Source organism: Thalassophryne amazonica, chromosome 15 (assembly GCF_902500255.1).
Source record: "Thalassophryne amazonica chromosome 15, fThaAma1.1, whole genome shotgun sequence".
NCBI classification, from domain to species: domain Eukaryota; kingdom Metazoa; phylum Chordata; class Actinopteri; order Batrachoidiformes; family Batrachoididae; genus Thalassophryne; species Thalassophryne amazonica.
In genome coordinates, this window is record NC_047117.1 from 83,219,340 (window position 1) to 83,244,247 (window position 24,908).

Genomic DNA, 24,908 nt, shown 5'->3' on the forward strand with positions numbered 1-24,908 from the left:
CCTGAAACACTCTTTAACAAGCCTTTCACATAGGAACAGCCACCTGAAAATTGAGAAAAATGACAGGTATGTAGGTTAAGGTATGTCAGCCAGTTTTAAGTGTAAAAACTCTGCCTAATTTACCTGTAAATGCACTCAATCATATTCTACGCCATCAAAATATTGCTGCATATAATTTGGATTTCATCAAAACGAACATATTAAAACCTGTCTCCCAGGAGATCCTGCATTTTACCTGGATTAGTGGACCAACACTAACCACTGAGCTATCCTGACTCCTACTGACAAACTGTCCTACTGACACTCAAAGGTGATGAGGTGTCAAAGAACAGAATATGACACCTAATGAACCCATAACGTCGGTGGCCATCTTTTATTCTCACTTTACGACTGGACCCCTTGGGTAAAGTGCTTGGACCCAGGAAAACCTGAAACCAGCATACTTCAGCGATGCATGCAAATTTACATACTTTCTGCTGGATGTGAACATCTCGGGCAATTTTTGTTACATATCTGCCCCACTATATACATTTTTGACAAATGAAAGACAGAAAAGCAGAGTGAAACTCTTTAAATGAAAACTGTCAGTGTCACCCTGAGAGTGACTGGTATCTTGCCAAAAGCTGAACAAAAGAGAGTACCACAAGGAAAGACCACCATGAGAGGGACTAATGGGCAAGGGAATATACTATATTCAAACCAAATTTGGAGGCATAAAAAGCACAAATTGCAAGCAGCAAAGTTGTTTTTGTGATTTTAGCGTTTGCCCTTCCTGTGACCTTGACCCTTTTGTGTTCTGAAAGGTATCTCTGTAGGAATGCTACATGTAATTGTACAAGAGTCTGCAATGATGATTTACAGGCTTTGTTACACCCTTTAAAAAAAAAATCTAAATTTTGCAAATTTTTTGTGATTACAACAACACATGACATCAAAACCTAAAACGTTTGATAGATTTTGGATGCTCTCATTAAGCACTTTAATTTGGTGTGATATAAGACATACTCACACACTTATCTTCAACCGCTTAGTCCAATTAAGGATCGCGGGGGACTGGAGCCGATCCCAGCAGTCAGAGCGTGAGGTGGGGTACACACTGGACAGGACGCCAGTCTGTCGCAGGGCCACATATAGACAAACAAACACATGCACACCTGCATGCACACTTACGGACAATTGTAAAGTTTCCAATCCACCTAACCTGCGTGTCTTTGGATGTGGGAGGAAGCTGGAGCACCCGTAGAGAACCTACGCAAACACGGGGAGAACACACAAACTCCACAAAGAAAAGCCACAGGTGGGAATCAAACCCATGACCTTCTTGCTGTGAGGCAACCACTAATCCACCGTGCTGCCCTATTATAAGACATGTTTTACTCAAATCTGACATTTAACCTACTTTAGCTCACGTATGACCTCAAGGTAAACATGAAGGACAAGGTCGATCGCTTATCCCAGGAAATGGCTTACAAGCAAGGCCATTCACTTTTTTCATGCTAAATCTGGAGGCAAACTTTAAAAAATTGTCATCAGGAAAGTTGTTTTGTTGAATTTAGTGCACTGCCACACCATAAAAAAAATAAAAAAAAATCTAACTTTTGCAGGTTGTATTGTGATGATGTCAACAAATGATGTCATAACCTAAAACGTTTTCTATATTCTGGATGCTCTAATCAAGCCCTTTAATTTAATGCATGACATATGTTTTACTGTAATCTGAAATTTGACCTAATTGTAGGTCACCTTTGACCTCAAGGTAAACCCTGAAGGTCAAAGTTGATCGCTTATCCCAGGTAATGGCTTATGGGAAGGCCAATCACTATATCCATACCAAATTTGGAGGCAAAATTTTAGAAATTGCCACCAGGAAAGTTGATTTGTTGAATTTAGTGTTTGACCTTGATCCTTTTGTATGCTGAAAGGTATCTTCATAGGATTGCTATATGTGAGCTTACAAGAGTCTGCAATAATTATTTTCACGCTTTGTCACATCCTTAAAAAATCCAAAATTTGCAAGTTTTTTCATGATGACATCATCAAATTACATAACTTAAAACCTTTGATATATTCTGGATCCTCTTATCAAGCCCTTTAATTTGGTGAGAGAGAGAGAGATTTATTGTCATTGCAACAAGTGCAATGAAATTTCTTCACACCTAATCACCTCAGACAAAAATACAATTAATCCACAATTATTACAAGTTGAACATAATAATGGCGCACATCAGAATTAAAACAACCATACATATACATTTGATTGTTTATGTACACTAAACCTTAAGACAGTCCGTCATCTGAATTGAGGAAATGTGAGTGTGGGGGTTTTATTACAAAAGTTTTATTACACGACATGTTTTACTGTAATTTGAAATTTGACCTAATTTAGGCCATGTCTGACCTCAAATGAAACCCTGAGGGTCAAGGTCAATCACTCATCCCGGGTAATGGCTTATGGGCAAGGCCAATCACTATATTCTTGCCAAATTTGGAGGCAAAATTTCAAAAATTGTGACCAGGAATATTGTTTTGTTGAATTTAGTGTTTGACCTTCCTGTGACCTTGACCTTTGACCTTGGTCCTTTTGTGTGCTGAAAGGTATCTCCATAGGACTGCTATATGTGAACTTACAAGAGTCTGCAATGATGATTTACACACTTTGTCAAACCCTTAAAAAAAATCAAAATACAGTGGTTCCTCGCTATAATGCGGTTCACCTTTCACAGCCTCGCAGGTTCGCGGATTTTTTTTTTTGTGCAATTTGGCATGCTTCTTTTTTTTTTCTTTTTTTTTAACAGCGCATTGTGTTCTGCGTCCTTATCAGGCGGGCCGGTCACGACACCAGTCGGCATCACCGCAATTGCTCTCACTGCCTCCGATGCGCTTACGGAGTCTGCGGGCTCGGTAAACGCCGCAGTGGGCCACTCACACCTCTGGCAACAGGTCCAGAGACTACGCTTGCTGTTTTGATGCGGAGCGCTCCGGCAGCCCGCAAGGATAGACTTCTTGTGGAAAAATCCGCAGCGCCCGCTGCATGGTCTCGGTAACTGCAGCCGCAGAGCTCCATGGCAATGACTTGGATTCTTTGCGGGTCCCGCATCCATACCCCCGGAGGCAGTGAGCGAAGGGAGAGCATGCGCATTATGTTCTGCGTGTGTCTGTTTATAATCTTCTTGCCCAGAAGAAAAAAAAAGAGAGTGTTTACACAGGAGAGAAAAGTGAGAAAATGTTAATGCCTGTTTGAGAAAAGTGTATAAAGTGTGTAGTGAGGGGTTTTACAGCCTTAAAACATCTATAATAATTGTAAAAAAATAACAATGACTACTTGGCGGATTTTGCCTATTGCAGGTTATTTTTAGAACGTAACTCCCGCGATAAACGAGGGACCACTGTATTGCAAGTTTTTTTTGTGATGACATCATCAAATGACATCATAACTTAAAACATTTGCTAGATTCTGGATTCTCTCATCAAACCCTTTAATGTGGTGTGTTACATGACATGTCTTACTGTAATCTGAAGTTTGACCTCATTTAGGTGACCTTTGACCTCAAGCAAAGTCCTGAAGGTCAAGGTCAATCTCTTATCCCAGGTAATGGCTTATGGACAAGGCCTATCACTATGTTCATGCCAAATTTGGAGGCAAAATTTCAAAAATCGCAATCTGGAAAGTTGTTTTGTTGAATTTAGTGTTTGATCTTGCTGTGACCTTGACCTTGAGCTTGATCCTTTTGTGTGATGAAAGGTACCTTGCTAGGGCTGCTATATGTGAAGCTACAAGAGTCTGAGATGTAAACTGTGTACTGCACAGCGAGTTAAATATGAAAAACACAATGATTACACACACAAAAAATAAAAACATACAAACTCACTAACATATCATGCAAAACTTCATTTTGGTAAGATAAAAAAAAAAACAACAAACATAAATACTGACTAACATATCCTGCCAAAGCAAAGTTGCCAAAACAAAAACAAAGTTTTGGGAAGATAATGCACACAATTACTGACCTTCCTCTTCAGGTTTGCCTTTATTTCCTTCTCTCTCAGTTGTTTCAGTCTGTCTTCCTCTGAAGGCCCAGTTGGTTGCCCTTTGTCTTCCTGTCGAGGCTGAGTTGGTTGCCCTTTGTCTTCCTGTCGAGGCTGAGTTGGTTGCCGTTTGTCTTCCTGTCGAGGCTGAGTTGGTTGCCGTTTGTCTTCCTGTCGAGGCTGAGTAGGTTGCTCTTTGACTTCTAACACTGGTGATTCTGAGACCATTTTATCTGTGTTCTCAGGAACCTCCATACCTGAATCGGATGTTGTACATTGTTGTACACCCTTCTCTTTCTCCATTTGTTTTCCTTCTTGGCTTTTTACTTCGTACCCTGGCATTATCCAATGCCTCTGTGTGAGGTCATGCTGAGTATCGATGGTCTGTATATAGCGAGGGCCGGATAACATTCCACTTTGGCCCTCACTCATAGAGAGGTCAGGGTTAACCATCAGGCTAGTGTCAAATATACTGCCTGCAGAAGGTGCTCCAAAAGTGAGGGCATTGAGATTCTGAGGGTAATGGTATCTGTTGAGATAATACCAGGAAGACAAGGCATCCTGGGTATATCCCAGGTTTAAATCTCTGTTGTAAGTACCACTAAGGTAGGGATGCTGAGAGTAGTGGGCCATACCATAGTTTGTCAACACATGAGACAGGGGAATGGAGTAAATTTGGCTTTCTGTATATGGGTGGTGACTAGGAATTTCTTTGAAGCCTACTCTATCTTGGTCTCTGAGAATGCCTTGCTGCACTTGTTTGCTCTCTTGAAATGTTGGTATGGTTCTTGAGCTGCTAGAGTCTGAACTTTGTCCTTGTTCCCCAGAGTCACTGCTAGCTGGACTTAATCCGCGATAAATATCTGAGCTGGAAGAGGAAGATGAAGAACTCCTGCGTCTCTTTGGGCTCCTTTGCTTATACTCTTGCTCTTGTCTGCTGTTATCCATCTGTTTGTCATCAATCTTCTTCCCATACAGCCTTTCCTGAGTGCGATCTGTAAGTCTACTCATTTCTTCTGGTTCTAAGTTCAGGCCTAGAGTTTTAAGGATGTTCTGGAGCTGTTTTTGATGAATATCCACCTTCTCTACATGGTCCACTGCTGCGGAAGACCGTGACCTACATCTCGAGCCAATACGGTCTTCATCTTCCTTTTCATCTGCCTTCAAAATGCCTTTGTTGTTATACAGTGAAGACTGTGGCGGACTGCTACGACTCAAACTGACTATTCTATCTTTCTCATCTATCTTGGACATTCCTTTGTTGTTGGATGGTGAAGACTGTGACCGACTGCTACGACTGAAACTGCTTCTTCTCTCATTCTTCGCATCTGCCTTGGATAATACTTTCTTGTTGGGTTGCTCTCTGCTGGCCAGTTTGGTTTTCTTCTCTGCACTCTTGGTGTGTCTGTGGTCCTGCCATTGTTCGAATGGTGGCTTGTCACTCCACTTCTTCTCATCTGCCTTGGATATTCCTTTCTTGCTGGATGGTGAAGACTGTGACTGACTGCTAGAACCCAAATGACCTCTTTTATCTTTCTTCTCATCTGCCTTGGATAGTCCTTTCTTGTTGGATAGTGGAGAACCCAAATGGCCTCCCTTATCTTTCTTCTCATCTGCCTTGGATATTCCTTTCTTGTTGGATAGTGGAGAACCCAAATGACCTCTTTTATCTTTCTTCTCATCTGCCTTGGATAGTCCTTTCTTATTGGATAGTGGAGAACCCAAATGACCTCTTTTATCTTTCTTCTCATCTTCCTTGGATAGTCGTTTCTTGGTGGATGGTAGAGAACCCAAATGGCCGTCCTTATCTTTCTTCTCATCTGTCTTGGATATTCCTCCAGTGGTGGATGGTGAAGAACCCAAAGGGCCTCCCTTATCCTTCTTCTCATCTGCCTTGGATATTCTTTTCTTGTTGGATTGCTCTCTGCTGGCCGGTTCAGTTTTGCTCTCTCCACTGTTGGTCTGTCTGTAGTCTTGCCATTGTGCTCCACTGTGAGATGGTGGCTTGTCACTCCACTCAGTTCTGTTTGACAGGTCAGACTTCTTCTCCACAGCAGGTGGTTGATCATCCCTCACAGGAAGGTCCCGAGTGTCATCATTGACAATCTTACTAAGTAAATTTATGTCTACTCCTTGGTTGAGCACAGTGAGGAAGCGCTGGAATCCCTTGTTGATAAAGATGCTCTCCTGAACTGCTGGATGAAGACTTTGGCTTGGAGGAGCCTGTGAGATATCAGCAACCTGACAAAGAAAAGGTACAAGGGGAAATTTACTGTCTACTACACAGTGAAAATCCAAACCAGCAGCTTTTCTCAATTCAGTTGTGTTTCTAACTTTAATATGACAATTCATAGAAGGTGCAGAGACACCACAATTACACAGGGATAAAAGTTGCCAAAAAATTATTACAGGCATCAACTGAGACAGTCAAATTCTTATTTTATTCCCATCAGATCTTTATAATGCCATAATTAGGAAATACTACAAATATGAATCAATATGGATAAATATAATGTAAATAATTCTGAAAATAGAAAAGCTAGCATGAGATAGATTCCAACCACCACCAAAATAGGCTCAAAAATTTTGTTATCAGTATATCACTTTGAATTTTAGTGTCCTCAAACAGGCACAAATGATCACACAACACCAGTGCCCTCTTCTGCCATTCAGTGGCGATAACAAAAAGGCTGTGTCAATCAATATCACAGGTGGCTTTTCAAGCGTACCTCAATGTCTTGAGAAAACTTAAAAAGCACAAATTCTTCACAATTTAAAAATAATAATTTATTTTCATTTGTTTGAAATGAGCTTCTCCTCTAGTTGTATTTTATCTCTGAAGCCTGAAGACTGTCAAAGATATGAGGAAAAGCTCAAACGAGTGACATAACTGAGATACTGTCTTTGTGTTTACATGCATAATGGTTCTGTCCTGCAACTACAGCGGCAATACAGCAAACAAAAAAACAAAACAAAAAGTTACAAACCTCCCGATTTGCAGGAATTTCACTGACGTGACTTAACATCCGCCTCATTAACTCATGCACTCTTCGTCTTAGTGGATGTTCTTCCTTCATCAAACCATCTTTACTCTGGCTGAATGAGTTCATAGTCTCTTCGGCTGTCTTGAACTGCATCTGTGTAGAATTAGATTGAAGATGGAACCAAACCAAAAAGAAGCAGTGTTTTATGGGAAGTGACAGAACATTTTTATTTTGTTTTTTTTTACAGTAGCTGACTTCTTAAAGTTGAATGGCATTCCACGGATGTCAGAATGCTAAAGAAAACAACTGCAGATATAAGAAGTCAAGACCAGTTTGACATGTCAAATCAATGACCCACCTTTGTGAAATAGTCGTCAGTATGCTTTTTCTGCAAAACTGATTTCACTCTGTCTCTTAGAGGTGCACCTTTATGACAAAAAAATGCTCTTCCTCCATCTTCATTTGAATGCCTTGAAAAAGCATGAATTCCAGATGTGTCTGGTGTGTTATGGGCCACACGTTTATCACGAACCCCACAGGATGCTGTGTCATCCATAAACGTGTTGCCTTGTTTCAGATAAAGGGCAGCTTTCTTTAATATAATTTGTTCTTCAATCTCTTGAAGTTCTTTCCGTTTCCTTGCCAGCTCTGGGTCCTCTTCATCCTCCCTCATTTTTTGTCCATCTGAATCATTATGCCCAGCTGTTGACATTCCACTGCCAAAGCTGAGATAAGGAGGACAGAGTTGTGTATTTTTTGCATTCATTCCCAATCCCATCGGTGGATTGTTAATTCCTGGGGCACTCCACATGTTTATATCTGGTCTGTCCAGCTGTCTGTGCCGTTCGTCTTAAGTCCTACATGATGAGAAAAACAAGGTGAATCATGATCTCATTTAAGCATTATACTGACAGTTGCAACGTTATTTTAACGTCAGCTGCCCTGTGGCGTACAATTCTTTACCCGTATTTTCTTTTCCGACCACTCAGGTTGATTCTAAGTGCACATGCGCAAGTATGAATTCATTTTGTGACAACGGGAGCACAAAATGCAGGGCGAGTTAGTCAGGGGGGTTATGGTTAGAGGAAAGGAGAGGGTTAGAAATAGAAAAATCAATGTATGTATTTAACTGCTATGTTATCACTATTTATTTTAAGACACTGGCTACAGTTCCAGGAAAAATGTCCCAAAACATGAATTCTGATTGGCTGATCATCATCATTTGACAACCCCACGGCATCCCATTCACTAACCCTCATACTAAGGGGCGAGATTCCGTACCTATTTACAACAATCGCTTACGAAGCAAAGGCCAAAAAACAAAAAGCGCAAGCAGGCTACTAGCCATGTTAAAGTTTGACAAATAAATGTCACCACAGTGCAACAAACTATTATTTACTTGGTTGGTTGCTCACTTAAAAAAATAAATCTCACATTTAGACGTCGTTTAGCAAACAGCTAACTAGCTACAACAGTAAGCTTATGAAATTACCTCATCTTCAACTGCATTTCTTGATGAGATTAATCGATAGTGTGACGCTGAAAATATAGATGGGCGGGGGAAAAGGAGAATTTTTGTGGCTAGTTCCAAAAGAACGCAAGAACAACAGCCGATATGTTTAAAACCAGCACGACTGGAGTCAAAAACTGGATTAGCGCAACAGCGATATCCGTGTCAAATGGAAGCCAGCGGCGTTGTTTAGCGCCGCCAGCTGGCTGGAGTACAAATAGCATTCTTTCATCAGTTTAAATGTTACACATCCATTCTGCAAGGCATATATATAGGGTGTCCCAAAAAATATACAACATTTAAAACACTCGGTTTGACCCTTAAATGCTACAAACTTAATCACTTATGTTTCTTTTTTTTACTTGCAGAGACCCTGAAGTTTATGTTGATGCCAAGCAGGACTCAGGAAAATACCAAGATTAACCATACTACAGCGAACAAAAATTATCAAGTTTTGGCACCAGAGCAAGAGTGTCAAACGGGCAGTGACTTTATGCTAGACTGACAAAATGCAGGGCCATTATTGACACTGGTATGAAAAACTTCCTTTCAGCTTTCTATCCCACCATAAATTTATTTCCTAGACATATGCTTTGACCATTTTCTTTGCTGATAAAATGTTGCATATTTTTTTGGGACACCCGATATAACTGGAACAGTTAAGTCAGATCATTTTTGGGTATACAGCTGAATGTGAAAATGTTGCCAGCTCCTGACAGTGCCCTGGCATATGCCTCACGTGGCATGGCACAGATCGGCTCAAACTGGGAAAAGTCATAGCAGATTTGAGCATATTCAAAATTGTCAGCAGCTAAGTACAACTGTGAGTGTTCCCCAAGAAAACTCAGATCTGAATTTCTCAACTATATGAGGTGACTTTGGAAATCTTAACTTTAACTCTAAATCTGCATGAAAAATCTGACATTTTTCATGGGTGTGTTGATTACCAGTCATGAAAGCCCAGTAACAGGTGAACCTTTTTGTTGCCCTGTTGGTGTCTTTTTACATGCACCATAACATGTAATAGAGACAGGGTTCCACGGCTGTTTGTGAAGCTTTATTGCTGCGGGTTTCTTTGTTGGCTGGATGAAAATATTTTCATGATTCACTCTGCACTTTCTAATTATTCATTAGAAGAAATACATGTCTTAAGAAAATCCATTGTATTCAACTTATTTGTTCTAAGGTTTCAACAATTAAGTTTATTTTAGGTTTATCAAAATGCAGATGAACCCACTGTGACATAAAGGTAGGAAAAAACTTTACCAGTTAGTTATATGGGTTGAAAAAAAAATGTAACTGAACGCCCGTATGTACACGGCTGTATGCTAGAATCAATCATCATACTAGACAAGTATAGAGCAACTGTTTAGCCTATCACAGAAGGGCTAACTTTATCACTTGGGCTAAATGAAATCGTCAGATGTCAGATTTTGCTTTTGTGTGGTGCTGGTAACTAACTGCATGGAGAATGTGAATATATTACATATAGCACTAATGTCTTGTTAAAAATTCATTTTAACAGTACATTTTCAACGTGTCAACTCGGATATTCGGGTTGCCCAATTTCCTTATGAGTTTCCGAGTTAAAATTCCGGTCCATTGGAGTATTCATAGTATTTTCCCCCAACCTAGCAGTTGAAATCTCCAAACTTGAGTGTGTTTTGAATGCAGCATACCTGACTAAACTTGATATGTGGATGACATTCAACCCCAGAATTGCTCTTGAAGAGTTTGTTTTGCCAAATGTCATGGTTGTTGAGGTCAAAGGTTAAAACTGAAGGTTTTTTTTTTATATCTGATTTGCACTGAACTTGGTGCACATGTACATAGGTTCAGAAATCACTCAAGTGAGAGCATATTTGACAAAGGTCAATAACTGGTGTCAAGATTAATGAGGTCAAAGGTCAAAACTTAAGTTTTTGCACAACAAACTGCACCAAACCTGGCCCAGGCAAGGTGATGTTTGCCAAAGGTCAAACAGCGGGGTCAAGGTCATATCTGCCTGTTTTTTGGCCTGTTGCTCTCAGGTCCGTTCAGATATCTTCTGAACTTATGTTCATTTTTACAAAGGTCAAGGAATATTATCTTCAACCAAACTACAGTCACTCATGTGACTGAAGAACAAGATCAGGTCAGCTCGGTGTTGCCCTTATTGTCTTTATGCCCACAGATACAATTACCAGGTCATTCAAAATGTCCACTGCTACCTTTTGAGCAGTAATTTTGGTAGACAAACCTTTGAAAAGTCAAAAACTGGAACAGAAAACCTACATTTCTGTTCTCATGTGACAGGGAATGGTTTTAGGAGGACATCTGAAAAATGTAGTTTTGTTTGGTGCTCAAACATTTTCATTACAAATTCATTTAGGCTGTGCCTTAACAAATTGGAATTGCAAAGTATTTCAAGTCTATTTAATTCTGAGTATTTTAGTAATGTCTTGTAGAAATGTATCAGAAAGGCCTCAGCAACATAATGGTGCACCGGGTACACTCACATTTATTGTACAACAGCACATCAGCTAAGCAGATGCTTGGTGTTTCAGAAGATCGTGTTCGCTATTCCAGTAAAATCAAATGCAAAAATATTCCAGCAAAATCTAACTAGCGCTGCATTTGATACGGTGGATCATTGTATTCAATTCAATTTAATTCAGTTTCAATTTATTTCATTTATATAGCGCCGAACCACAACAAAGTTGCCTCAAGTCTAACTTTATCAACCCTCAGAGCAAGCCCACAGGCAGCAGTGGTATGGAAAAACTCCCTCTGAGGAAGAAACCTCAAGCAGACCAGACTCAAAGGGGTGACCCTCTGCTTGGGCCATGCTACAGACACAAATTACAAAACAATTCACAAACATAACATACAAGAAATGTTGCCAGTGCACAGGACAGGAGGGTTTCAGAAACAGACATCGACACCATCTCTGGATGGAGCCGCACCTCAAACAGAGAGAGAGAGAGAGAGAGAGAGAGAAAACAGGCACCAAAAAGACAACAAATACAGTGTAATTTGACAGCATTAAGCAACAAGAAAAACAGAAGAAATACAAAGGTGATCACCAGCCACTAACCCTAAACTTCACTAAAGACCCAGAATTTAGATTAAGTTGAAGCTGCGGCACGCTCTGTTTCCTATTAAATTAAAGCGTAAAAAGCATAGAAACATAACATGCCAGTATGACAGCCATACAAAAGGGAAAATAAGTGCATCTTAAGTCTGGACTTTAAAGTCTCTACAGAATCTGCTTTATTGACGCAGGGTGATCATTCCACAGAACAGGGCATGGTAAGAGAAAGCTCTGTATTCCATATTCTACTTGACAGGCTGAAGAATTATTTTGGTCTTACTCAATGTCCTTGCATTGCTGACATCATATCCAAGGACAAGACTGAAATGATGGCTCTTGGTCCAGCGAGACATCGGCATCAGTTTGACCAGCTAACGTTTAACTTAGGCATGTGTGACATACATCACACTAACAAAGTGAGGAACCTTGGGGTGATTTTTGATTGCACATTGTCGTTTGACCTCCACATTAGATATTACTAGGCCTGTTTTCACCTGCGAAACATAGCAAAGATTTGTCCCTTCCTCTCTATGGCTGCCACAGAGACCCTGATTCATGCATTTGTTTCTTCTAGATTGGACTATTTTGTGGTTTAACGCAGTCCAGCATTAGGGGTCTCCAACTGGTTTAAAATGCTGCTGCCAGACTCTTGACAGGAAGCAGAAAGTTTGACCACATTACACCCATTTTGGTGTCTCTTCACTGGCTTCCCATCCCTGTGAGATCAGATTTTAACATTCTGCTACTAGTAGCAACTCCCTGCTTAGCTTACCTAGCTAGCCCTACGTACCAGCCCGGCGTTCTCAGGACACAGGACTGCTTTGTTTACCTAGGGTGAATAAAACCTCTGCTGGCCACAGAGCTTTCTCTTATCATGCACCTGCTTTGTGGAATGAGCAATAAAACAAGATTCTATAAACATTTAATTCCACACTTAAGGCATTTTTTCTCCCTTTCATATGGCTAGCATACTAGCTTACTATGGAACTATGCTTCTTATACTTTTCATTTTATTCGTAATGGGACAGATCTCAGCTGCAACTTCATCAACATTCTGGATCTTAGTGAAGCTTAGGGCTAGCAGCAGGTGATCACCTTAGTATTTTCTGCTTTCCTGCCGATTTAATGCTTTTCAGTTATACAACCCCTGGCAATAATTATGGAATCACCGGCCGTGGAGGATGTTCATTCAGTTGTTTAATTTTGTAGAAAAAAAGCAGATCACAGACATGACAAAACTAAAGTCATTTCAAATGGCAACTTTTTGGCTTTAAGAAACACTATAAGAAATCAGGAAAAATAATTGTGGCAGTCAGTAACGGTTACTTTTTTTAGACCAAGCAGAGGGAAAAAAATGGACTCACTCAATTCTGAGGAATAAATTATGGAATCACCCTGTAAATTTTCATCCCCAAAACTAACACCTGCATCAAATCAGATCTGCTCGTTAGTCTGCATCTAAAAAGGAGTGATCACACCTTGGAGAGCTGTTGCACCAAGTGGACTGACATGAATCATGGCTCCAACACGAGAGATGTCAATTGAAACAAAGGAGAGGATTATCAAACTCTTAAAAGAGGGTAAATCATCACGCAATGTTGCAAAAGATGTTGGTTGTTCACAGTCAGCTGTGTCTAAACTCTGGACCAAATACAAACAAGGAAATGGGATTTACATACAGAAAAGCTAAACGAAAGCCATCAACACCTAAACAGAAAAAGACAAGGTTACAATGGGCTAAGGAAAAGCAATCATGGACTGTGGATGACTGGATGAAAGTCATATTCAGTGATGAATCTCGAATCTGCATTGGGCAAGGTGATGATGCTGGAACTTTTGTTTGGTGCCGTTCCAATGAGATTTATAAAGATGATTGCCTGAAGAGAACATGTAAATTTCCACAGTCACTGATGATATGGGGCTGCATGTCAGGTAAAGGCACTGGGGAGATGGCTGTCATTACATCATCAATAAATGCACAAGTTTACGTTGACATTTTGGACACTTTTCTTATCCCATCAATTGAAAGGATGTTTGGGGATGATGAAATCATTTTTCAAGATGATAATGCATCTTGCCATAGAGCAAAAACTGTGAAAACATTCCTTGCAAAAAGACACATAGGGTCAATATCATGGCCTGCAAATAGCCCGCATCTTAATCCAATTGAAAATCTTTGGTGGAAGTTGAAGAAAATGGTCCATGACAAGGCTCCAACCTGCAAAGTTGATCTGGTAACAGCAATCGGAGAAAGTTGGAGCCAGACTGATGAAGAGTACTGTTTGTCACTCATTAAGTCCATGCCTCAGAGACTGTAGCTGTTATAAAAGCCAGAGGTGGTGCAACAAAATACTAGTGATGTGTTGGAGCGTTCTTTTGTTTTTCATGATTCCATAATTTTTATCCTCAGAATTGAGTGATTCCATATTTTTTTCCCTCTGCTTGGTCTAAAAAAGTAACCGTTACTGACTGCCACAATTTTTTTTTCCTGATTTCTTATAGTGTTTCTTAAAGCCAGAAAGTTGCCATTTGAAATGACTTTAGTTTTGTGTCATGTCTGTGATCTTTTTTTCTACAAAATTAAACAACATCCTCCGAGGCCGGTGATTCCATAATTTTTGCCAGGGGTTGCACCTTAGGTGTGGTTTTTCCGGCTAACTGATTCTGCTCTTTTTCTCTCTGTCCGAGGTGCGGAGGCCAATGCATGGGAGTGGCATCTGTGGACAACGGGATGCTGGACTGACCACGAGATGCCATTCCTGAAGCTGATGTAGCAAGCAATGTTTTGATTTCCTGTTTCTTCAGCTTTGTAAAAACCTTGTAACTGTTAGAGTGGCCTAAGCAGCGGGTCATCCCTTTTAGTCTGGTCTGCTTGAGGTTTCTTCCTCAATATCATCAGAGGGAAAGTTTCCTCACCACTATCACCTTTGTGCTTGCTCTAAGGGTTGGTCAAGGTAGATTTTACTTGTGTGAAGCGCAATGAAGCAGCTTTGCTGGGATTCAGGGCTATACAAAATCAAATTGAAATGCAGAGGTTTTATTTAGGGTAACATATGTATGAAATTCAACAGCTGACCATTTTTCAAAACCAGTTTTCCACCACCATGTGCCGTATTTGAACGTTTATTGTTTAAGTTTGCAACAATAGCATCTGCATGAATTGTGTATCCCTCCTCAGAGAGCAAATTCACAAAAGCCAGTGACAGCCCCACATCTGAGCATCACGTGTCCTCAAACCAAACTTTTTTTAACAAAACAGAAAAATGAATACAATAACTGCTCACTATGTAGCATATTTAATATTATGCAACTCAAGTATTTACAGTATCATTTTGTTGTTGACCCCCCTCCAAAAAAACAAACAAACAAAAAAACCCAAAAACAAACAAAAAACAGTTTAACATGGGCCACATATATTTTGTAAGTCAGCAACAACACAAGGACAAGACATTGGACTACGGTGTACTATTTGAATAGAACCCTGGATTCTACAACAAGACCTCTTTGGACCAAGACATACTGAAAATTACAGCTTATCAAATGTCAGTATTAAAGTAAATATTTGATAAAACCAATTTAGCCTTTAGAAAAAAGTATAAAAATTTTCTACACATGCTTCAGTCATTGTGTTACAGGTACAACAACAGCAAACTAGATTAAGGATCAAAGCCCAATGTGGAGGCTAGACTTCAGGTCTCCCAAACCACTCAGGCAGTTGTGAATTTAAATGTCTGCATTGTTTCAAACTTTTCTGAAACCTTTGTTTGCCAAGACAGTTTCAAAACTGATTTTTGCCACCATGAAGGTCAAATAAACAGTTTGTACATTATTTGTAGTGTCGTGAATACACAGTTTTCTCTTTTGGATTCTGCTGTTTTGTTCAAAGTCATCGCAACGAATCAGATGGATCTGCTTTCTGTATTTAGTAATAATAATACAATAAAAATCATCCATAACCTCACAATTATTCACCTTCTGTCATCTAATTTCACCCAAATCCATCAGTCTTCATCCGGGTTGTTTGGGCGTAATGACCTGTAAACAGCGGGGCCTTGCTTGCGGTTTTGTCTTCTGTGTGTTTTGTAATTGCTGAATTGGATACGGCGGCGGTGTGTTGAAATATGGAGGAGGATGAGCACCGAAGACAGACTGTTGAGCACATAATGCTGGGAAAGCATTTAAATGTGGAGCAGAGGGGTAGGAGAGAAAAGGGGGCGGGGGGTGGGCAAAAGGCCGGGGCCAGGGAGGAGGCACAGTTGGAGGCGGAGGCAGGAACCCTATTGGTGGAAAGGGCATGAGGGGGAAAGGTGGCACTGCAGGCGGAGGCAACGGCAGTTGAGACTGAGTGCTGGTTGGGTTTGTGGGGAATGAAGACAACGCACCAGTGCGTCTCTGGTGGTGACTTTCAGACTTCTCAGTGTCCTGTGCAGACTTACTGCTGCTCTCTGCAGCAAAGCGACCGTATTTTATCTCCTGATCTTTTCTCTGGGTATAGGTCCGAGCACCGGGACCATAACTAGATCTGCTTGATGAGGATCTAGATCTGCTTCGGCTCTTTGGAGAAAAAGCCTGTTTCATGTCCTTTTCCCTGCTCTGGCCCCTGCTGTCTTTCCAATGTAACCATCGTGGAATACGAGGTGACAGTTGGCCCGCCTCCTCCAATCTACCGGGTGATGAAGAGGATCTGGTTTGTCGTCTTGGAGAAAATGACTGGAGCGTGTTCTTCTCCCGGCTACTACGATGGTGACCCCTGTCATTATCCTTACCATATAGCCGCTCCTGAATTCGATGTGTCATTTGGCCCAGCTCCTCGAATCCCAAATCCATGCCGATGGCGTGCAAAACATCCTGCACCTGTCGGTGCTTGTGCTCATCTTCTGGTTTCAGTCTCATTCTTTCTACTACAGTGGGGGACCTGGATTGACTGTAAGCACTGAAGGTGGTGCTTACTGGCTCATCATGCCTTTTTCTAGGCTTTGTATCAGGCAAAGAGTAATCCTTTGGGCTCAAAGATCTGTACTGTGGAGAAGCATGTCCTTGGGACTCATCAGGTTTGCTCCATTTGTGGGTAGTTTGGTATTTTTGCTGTTGCCTCTCACTGTAAGGAGGGGACCATGAATGCTTTGCATTTGAAAAGTAAGTTGGAGATGGAGATGGAGCATCCACTCTTGCAGAGTCTTGAGTCATCATCTTGTTAAGCATGGCGACATTCACACCTTTGTTGAGTACACTGAGGAAACGTTGGAAACCTTCATTGGATTTAATCTCCTCCTGAATAGGACTCTGGTGAACATATCCCAAAGACTGATGGAGAAACACAGAAGAAACCAGTTTATTGTACCTACATCTGTGCTCTTTACTAGACCCAGCAGCTACATATCAGAAGTCCATACCGGTTAGCTGTATTATCGAAACATCAGTAATCAGCGCAAGTGGAATGTGAAGCAGTATATTTTATTTATTTATTTGTTCTTGAAGCAATATCTAAGCTCAGGCATTACTGCGTTTGTCTGGGGTTGTCTTTAAAATCAGACCTATTAGGGTTACGGAAGTCATAAATATGAAAATGATTATGAGTCCTGGGTAGGTCCTGAAATCAATTTGGGATAGGGTAAAGGCAAAGAAAAACGTGAAAATGTACAAAATAAAATAGAACACACAATAAGCAATATTACTAAAATACTAAATAGCTAGAAATAAAATTTATATCAGCAATACTAAGCAGATAATTGTATCGATATTGTGATATGTATTGGAAATCCAATGATACGCATCGGGTTTGTACATTGTCTGACTACATTTAATTGTCATCGAATTAGCAATTGTTTCAAAAGTTTGAGACATTTTTTTTCAACTATATGAAACAGACATGAGCATCATTTATGTTCAATGCTGAATGTAAATATGAATGGTGGATTCTGTCTGCACTCCGCGCTGATTTCATCTGCATTTGCGTCCGTTTTCTAAAAACTTAGATATCCATATATATCCTGGTAGTCAGGAGGATATGAACGAAACATCCAAATAGTTCATCTGCACACACTCAAGTCTTTAGCGTATTTGATCAGCTGGATACAAAATGGCAAAAGCCAAGTCCAAAGTTTACTTAAATAAAAATACCACCAGAGATGACCAACATCAGTTGTGTAAATGCACTCAAAGTACCAGTAAGAGGGGAAATAAACTCACCTGTCCACTGGATCCATTTATTGGAAATTTTGTCTCAGTGTGGCGAGGTTCCACAGAATCTGTGAAAATACGATCACTCTTTTCTCTGAGCATGGGATAAACCTGTTCAAAATGAAGAAAAATATTGAACAATTAAAACACAGTTCAATCTGGCAAATGCAATTCGGAGTACTTCAATGCAAAACATGATTAACCTTCGTAGGAAATTCATATGAATGTGTCCTCTCTTGTGAATGGCCCCGGTTCCTATCTGGAGCATCTTTAGGATATCCAGATTGTCGTCTGTGAGTGAATCCCTCAGGCGATGGCCTGTATGAGAAATCACCATCCTGATCCCTGCGACTTGGTTCTTGCCTGTCATACGACCCCCTCCTTTCTCTGTGTCTCAAGTCTTGCCTATCGTAGTCCTTTCTGTCTTTCAAGTTGTGTCCACCATACTGCTCTCTGTATTTTGATTCTTGTCCATCATACTTCTCTCTGTATCTTGGTTCTTGCCTGTCATACACCCCCCTCCTCTCCCTGTGTCTCAAGTCTTGTCTATCATAGTCCTTCCTGTCTTTTAAATCGTGTCCATCATCCTGATCCCTGTATCTTGATTCTTGTCCATCATACTTTTCTCTGTATCTTGAATCGTGCCTGTCATAGTCCTTCCTGTATTTTGAATCAGGCCCATCATGCCTGGGTCTAGAGTCTTTCATGTACATTTTATCATCAGGTTCATTCCTGTATTTGTAGTAATCATCATCATCTTCTGGATACCGCCCTCTTTTCTTTTCTGGGACACTATAACCTGGAGAAGACATGCGTCTCCTCCCTGGACTGTTTCTACTCCAGTCCCGCTTCAATGGGTCTTCAGTGTACAGCCTTTTTGGCGAGTCATTATACTCTCTCCTCTCTGTGCCACTGTATGCCTCCTCACCATATTTACTATAAAAATCCTGCAATATTTCACTGCGAGATGTTTGCTTTTCTTTACTTCTGTCATAGTCATCCAACAGCCGTGCATGCATATCATTATACTTCTGACCATCGTCGTACTGAGACTTGTGTAAATACATCGTCCAGCAGACTCCAAGAAGAGCGGACAACAAAGTCTGCAGCAAGAAAGGAAAAGCAGTGTTGATTTCAATGTGTAGGTTTCATCTGTAAAAAAAAAATTACTAAAATTTACTGCAGGTAACTGAACAGAAAAGTAAACATCAAACATGTCTGTTGTATAATCCAACAGACAGTCATAGCAGGTCTGAGAAAGCCACTACCTGTATGCCATTTCAGAATAATTGCTCTTGGGAGTGGAACAAAAGCAATCAGTTTCCTTGAAAAGTCTATTACAAAATTGGTAGAAAAAGATATCTAGTTTGTTTCATTGCAGTATTATTTTCCTTGTGCATACAGTTTCTGAACCAGTCTCTTAATGTCAGCATCATCAGTCAAGTCATTTGACACAATGTAGTCAAGACATCTAAACCTGTTTGCCTCATGTATAGAGGGTTTTCATGTGATGTATTGGTCACGCCATTTTGTGTCCCGTGGCCATTCTGGATTACGACGCGGTGGCCGCTGTGATACGCTACGTGCATTTGGCGAACACTTGCAGAAGCTTCAACGTCGGTGTGAAGAAGCCTCACGGCACCGTGGCCCTGAGAGAGATCCGCCGCTACCAGAAATCCACTGTTCCCAGAATTTTATCTTATTTTATTTGGCAATAAAATTATATAAGAATACATAAAAATACTGCAGAGGATAACACATGAACGCTTCCAATACGGATGCTTATTTGCATTGTGGTCCTCGAGCACCGAGCTGCTGATCCGCAAGCTGCCCTTCTAGCGCCTGGTGAGAGAAATCGCTCAGGACTTCAAGACGACCTCCGCTTTCAGAGCTCCGCTGTGATGCTCTGCAGGAGGCCGGCGAGGCTGACCTGGTCGGCAGCTTCCTAGTTCACAACATCGCAGTGTGACACTGTCGGCCAGTTCGTTACATCACCACTAAATTCAGTATCTGGTATAAGATACGGATCCACTGAACCAACTGCTACACATTTATCACGATAAATAGCTTTACCTCGAGGATTTAAAGCATCGTAATAACCGCACACTCTCCATTTTTCTATCACGCGCCAGCCTCCTTATAATCCAGAATGGAGAGGGCACCTGTCCTGTAGCAAATCGGTCACGTGATTGAAAACCCTCTATACAATTGCCACACATTTTAAATTTTTGTATTAAAGCCTTTTTCAGCATCTTCAAACAAAATATCACTGAATATTTCTGAGCATTAAAGTTGACTTCATCAACACAAAATTTATCACAACCTTGTAAGAGAATCTGAAGATCAGTCACAGATGGGGAAGACAAACCTGTTCACCAGCATACAACATGGTTGACAAGTTAGTTACATTTAGGTACTACATTTAGGTACTGCATTTATTTAGCTTTACACTGAGCCCAGGGGAAAGTACATAATACACCAGCGGTCTTTTACTCTGAAACTTTATGAAAAGTATTTCCATTGTGACCTAATTTGAAATCAAGATTAATTTCAGGTTTCCCCAAGGTAAAGAAGCAATGCACTCAGAACCGATATACTCGCGTTCCACCTTTGGCCTGTAGTTCCGCCTAAACTGGCGCATGCACATACGCATGTATTTGGCCTATTCAATATAATTTATTGCGCTTTAACGAAAAAGCTTAGTTTAGAAAGTCTGCAAATGTGTCATGCGTTGGGGTGGGGGAAGCTTCCATCAAACGTCGTAAAGAGTAGACTGCAGCAGCTTTTGTTTCAGCTAACAGGCTAATGCTAGCGTTATGTGGCTAACTCGTGTAGAACAACAAATCGGCCGCAGTGATGACGGATAAAGTATAATCATTTTGACATAATACCCAGTTAGAAGCGACACGTCTGCACGCAAGTCTTCTGTCTGGTTGTCCACAAATTAAGGCAAATGTTAGCTAAAGGACGATCATAGCGACAGTTAGCAAAACTAAACGCTCACGAACGAGATTAGAGATTACCTTGACCGCAGCACGCTTCCGCTTACAGGTCAAACTTGGCCAGATAGAAGAAGCAAAAATCTGAATCTGGCAATCTCTCAACAACAGCAAACTATTTGCTAATTAGTGAAATTGTTTTCGGTAATTTTTTTCTTGCACCGAGCTTTGCATTAGCAATTTATCGAGCTAGTCCGGTTTCCTGCCAAATCTGCAACACATTTTTCAACTCCGCCACCATGTGGCCGGGGTTTGAACAGCCTGGATTTGTGAGGAATTATGACACAAATCAGTGTCACCACAATTGTGAACCATTTGGGGACACTTTATTTTTCGCTTGTTCCACTGCTTCTTTCCGTTTTGCTTTTTTTTCCCCTCAGATTATCGCCACAAATAACGTGCATGTGAAGCTTGACCACTGCACACGCGGAAAAGAGGCAGGCATATAGTAGCGAGTTCTTCTATTTCATTGGCTGGAGAGCGACGCACTGAGCGCATCTGATTGGCTCACACAGACGTAAAACAGACTGGTTCATGCCTTTTTATTTGCTACTGTGTTATGGGTGATTCTTTAACTACGGGCACTATTGGCCTTGTAAAGGTAATTTCCACCACACCATTGCCTTACAATATAAAGCACCTTGGGGCAACTGTTTGTTGTGATTTGGCGCTATATACATGTGCTCTGATGTCACTGTTTATCTCCATAGAAACTACCCAAACAATCTTTCATACAAACTGTTTAAAGGGACATTACAGTGTTGTGGTGGAAATTACAGCAATAGTGTGGGACAACTACATTTTGTTTAAAAAAAAAAAACAGTTGTATGACATTGAATACCCCAATTATGTTTTGATTATTTTACTGATATTTTATTCAGAGATATTTTAAAACATTAGAAAAAACGTTTCTTTACCATTCATTTTTATCATTGAAGATCAAAAGTCTGGGTGTGGGACAAGCACAAAACGGCAATATTTGCATATAATGATGCTGAAAAAAGGTGAAAAAGTCATCATAGACTACTAGAAAAAATTTCTTCACACTTTCATTGTAAAGATAACTATAAAAGTGTGAAATTTCCCCTTTTTTCTGTTTTTCATACAATATGATCAAAGGACATAAGTGCCCGTAGTCTAAGAATCACTCTTATGTACAATATTTTCGCCACATAAAGTTCTATTCATAAATAGTTTTTAACTCAAGTGTTAAACATTTTAAAGCAGAACAGCAAAATAAATAAATGTCCCAACTACCTGATCACGTCATTTTCTGGCAGAGTTGATGAGATTTGCTGCTGTGTTTGAAAGAAGAAAGAAAAGATAATATAAAAAGAAAAAATATATAGTTTATTAAAAAAAATACAGTCTATGACCGAAACCGGCACATGGTAATGTGCTGACAAGCGAGGAGTGTGTGTTGAGAAGGTGGAGGGGATATTTTGAGGAGCTGATGAATGAAGAAAATGAGAGAGAGAAAAGGTTGGATGATCAGGAAGTACAAGAGATCAGTAAGGATAAAGTTAGGGCAGCTATGAAGAGGATGAGGCAGTTGGTCCAGATCACATTCCAGTGGAGGCATGGAAATGTGGCAGAGGAGTTTCTAACCAGTCTTTAATAAAATCTTGGAAAGTGAGAGGATGCCCGAAGAGTGGAGACTAAGTGTGTTGGTTCCTATTTTTAAGAACAAGGGTGATGTGCAGAGCTGCAGTAACTACAGAGGCATAAAGTTGACCAGCCAAAGCATGAAGTTATGGGAAAGAGTAGTAGAACCTAGGCTTAGAGTCAATCAATCAATCAATCAACTTTTTTCTTATATAGAGCCAAATCACAACAAACAGTTGCCCCAAGGCGCTCCATATTGTAAGGCAAGGCCATACAATAATTATGAAAAACCCCAATGGTCAAAACGACCCCCTATGAGCAAGCACTTGGCCACAGTGGGAAGGAAAAACTCCCTTTTAACAGGAAGAAACCTCCAGCAGAACCAGGCTCAGGGAGGGGCAGTCTTCTGCTGAGACTGGTTGAGGCTGAGGGAAAAAAACAGGAAAAAGACATGCCGTGAAGGGGGGCAGAGATCGATCACTAATGATTAAATGCAGAGTGATGCATACGGAGCAAAAAGAGAAAGAAACAGTGCATCATGGGAACCCCCCCACAATCTACGTCTAAAGCAGCATAACCAAGGGATGGTCCAGGGTCACCCGATCCAGCCCTAACTATAAGCCTTAGCGAAAAGGAAAGTTTTAAGCCTAATCTTAAAAGTAGAGAGGGTATCTGTCTCCCTGATCTGAATTGGGAGCTGGTTCCACAGGAGAGGAGCCTGAAAGCTGAAGGCTCTGCCTCCCATTCTACTCTTACAAACCCTAGGAACTACAAGTAAGCCCGCAGTCTGAGAGCAAAGCGCTCTAATGGGGTAATATGGTACTACGAGGTCCCTAAGATAAGATGGGACCTGAAAAGATGAAGATGAGTGAAGATCTGTGACCAGCAATATGGTTTCAGGGTGAGAAAGAACACTACAACTGCAACATTTGCTCTGAGAGTACTAATGCAGAAGTATAGAAAAGGCCAGGAGATGTGTTTGTGGATTTAGAGAAAGCTTATGACAGGATGACAAGAGTTGTAGTATTGTATGAGGAAGTTTGGAGTGGCAGAGAAGTATGTTAGGGTAGTACAGGACATGTACAAGGATAGTGTGACAGCCGTGAGTTGCATAGTAGGAATGAGACTCATTCAAGGTGGAGGTGGGATTACACCAAAGATCAGCTCAGAGTCCTTTCTTGTTCGCAGTGGTGATGGACATGTTGACAGATGACACCAGACATGAGTCTCCATGCACTGATATTTGCTGATGACATTGTGATCTGTAATGAGAGAGCAGGTTGAGTCTAGTCTGGAACGGTGGAGATATGCTCTAGAGATAAGGCGTATGAAAATCAGTAGGAGCAAAACTGAGTACATGTACGTGAATGAGAGGGAGCCAAGCGGAATAGTGCAATTAAAGGAGTAGAAGTGATGAAAGTAGATGAGTTTAATTGGGATCAACTGTCCAAAATAATGGAGTGTGGTAGAGAGGTGAAGAAGAGAGTGCACATAGGGTTGAGTGGGTGTAGGAGTGATTTGTGACCGAAGAATATCAGCAAGCGTGAAGGGGAAAGTTTGAAAGACAGTAGTAAGACCAGCTATGTTGTCCGTCTTAGAGATGGTGGCAATAACAAAAAGACAGGTGGCAGATCTGAAGATGTGATTTTGAATGGACAGGATTAGGAATGAACATATGAGAGGGACAGCTCAGGTGGGACGGTTTGAAGACAAAGTCAGGGAGGTGAGATTGAGATGGTTTGGACATGTGCAGAGGAGGGACCTAGAGCATATAGGGAGAAAGATGCTGAGCATGGAGCAACCAGGCAGGAGGAAGAGGAGGAGGCCAAAGAGGATTTTTATGGATGTGCTGAGGGAGGACATGCAGGTGTTTGGTGTGACAGAGGAGGTTACAGAGGACAGGGTGAAATGGAAATGATTGATCTGCTGTGGCGACACAATGGGAACAAGCAGAAAGAAGAAGCTGCTCCGATCTAGCCACCACCCTCAGTGGCTGGCTAGTCCTCCACCTTCTCCATACATGTGGAAGAGGTTGGTTTATGTTTGATTGAGGAGTCTATCATCATTTTAGTTTGAGTTGTAACAATAGTAAAAAGAAGTTTAGGAAAAACCTTGTGACATTCTTGATGTTACATTATGCAAAAATGTTAGTTTTTAACCAAAGGCAAAGGGAGAAAGAGAATGTGTCAATCATTTGCGTTTTAGAACGTAACCACTATAAAACTAATCAGAAAGTCTTTATTTCTTTTCACAAATTTCTATGGTGAAGTGGTACATCCTTCTCACCAACAGCCACACCTGCTCCTAATCCATCATCAATTAAACATCCACTAACTGTCCTCCAGGTGGCAGACATCTACAAGGATGTTATGTGGGCAAAATAAAGTTTTTTTTTAATTCATCTGGTTACCCTTTAAATTTATTATGTTACAAGTTAACTGCATTTATTACTTTTTGAGTTATAGCGTTAAACTGGACAGGATGGTTTGATCAGACATAAAGACATGGATGACCTCTAATTTCCTGCTTTT

The 24,908-nt window shown here is 40.8% G+C and overlaps 2 protein-coding genes and 1 long non-coding RNA gene across 7 annotated transcripts in view; 1 reads left to right on the top strand and 2 right to left on the bottom strand.

The window, feature by feature from the left end:
* LOC117525619 overlaps positions 1 to 8,673 on the bottom strand; it is a 30,576-nt gene extending 21,903 nt beyond the window's left edge. Inside the window, exons 1-4 of one of the 2 annotated variants that reach the window (XM_034187517.1) lie at positions 8,503 to 8,673; positions 7,369 to 7,867; positions 7,014 to 7,163; positions 4,075 to 6,267 (exon numbers count right to left, since the gene is read on the bottom strand). In XM_034187517.1, the coding sequence (XP_034043408.1) occupies positions 4,075 to 6,267; positions 7,014 to 7,163; positions 7,369 to 7,821 (2,796 nt within the window). In that variant the 5' untranslated portion in view covers positions 7,822 to 7,867; positions 8,503 to 8,673. Of the gene's footprint in view, positions 1 to 4,008; positions 6,268 to 7,013; positions 7,164 to 7,368; positions 7,868 to 8,502 lie in introns of both variants that reach the window. The other variant, XM_034187518.1, reaches the window with a different exon arrangement.
* LOC117525620 overlaps positions 1 to 11,374 on the top strand; it is a 28,463-nt gene extending 17,089 nt beyond the window's left edge. Inside the window, exon 2 of the long non-coding RNA XR_004565105.1 lies at positions 11,230 to 11,374. This is a non-coding gene — a long non-coding RNA (uncharacterized LOC117525620). The remainder of the gene's footprint in view (positions 1 to 11,229) is intronic.
* Positions 11,375 to 15,356: 3,982 nt separating this feature from the next.
* Positions 15,357 to 20,969, bottom strand: LOC117526165 (cyclin-dependent kinase 12-like). Of its 4 annotated transcripts, none has more exons than XM_034188199.1 (4): positions 20,797 to 20,969; positions 17,977 to 18,876; positions 17,783 to 17,884; positions 15,357 to 16,897 (listed from the first exon to the last, which is right to left on the bottom strand). In XM_034188199.1, exons 2-4 carry the CDS (start codon positions 18,838 to 18,840, stop codon positions 15,602 to 15,604), a joined length of 2,262 nt encoding a protein of 753 aa, XP_034044090.1. In that variant the 5' UTR covers positions 18,841 to 18,876; positions 20,797 to 20,969; the 3' UTR covers positions 15,357 to 15,601. The 4 variants fall into 4 exon arrangements, with proteins under 4 accessions (XP_034044090.1, XP_034044091.1, XP_034044092.1 ...); XM_034188200.1 differs by lacking the exon at positions 20,797 to 20,969 and adding an exon at positions 19,042 to 19,259; XM_034188201.1 differs by lacking the exon at positions 20,797 to 20,969 and having other exon boundaries at positions 17,977 to 18,373; positions 18,407 to 18,948.
* Positions 20,970 to 24,908: the final 3,939 nt, after the last annotated feature.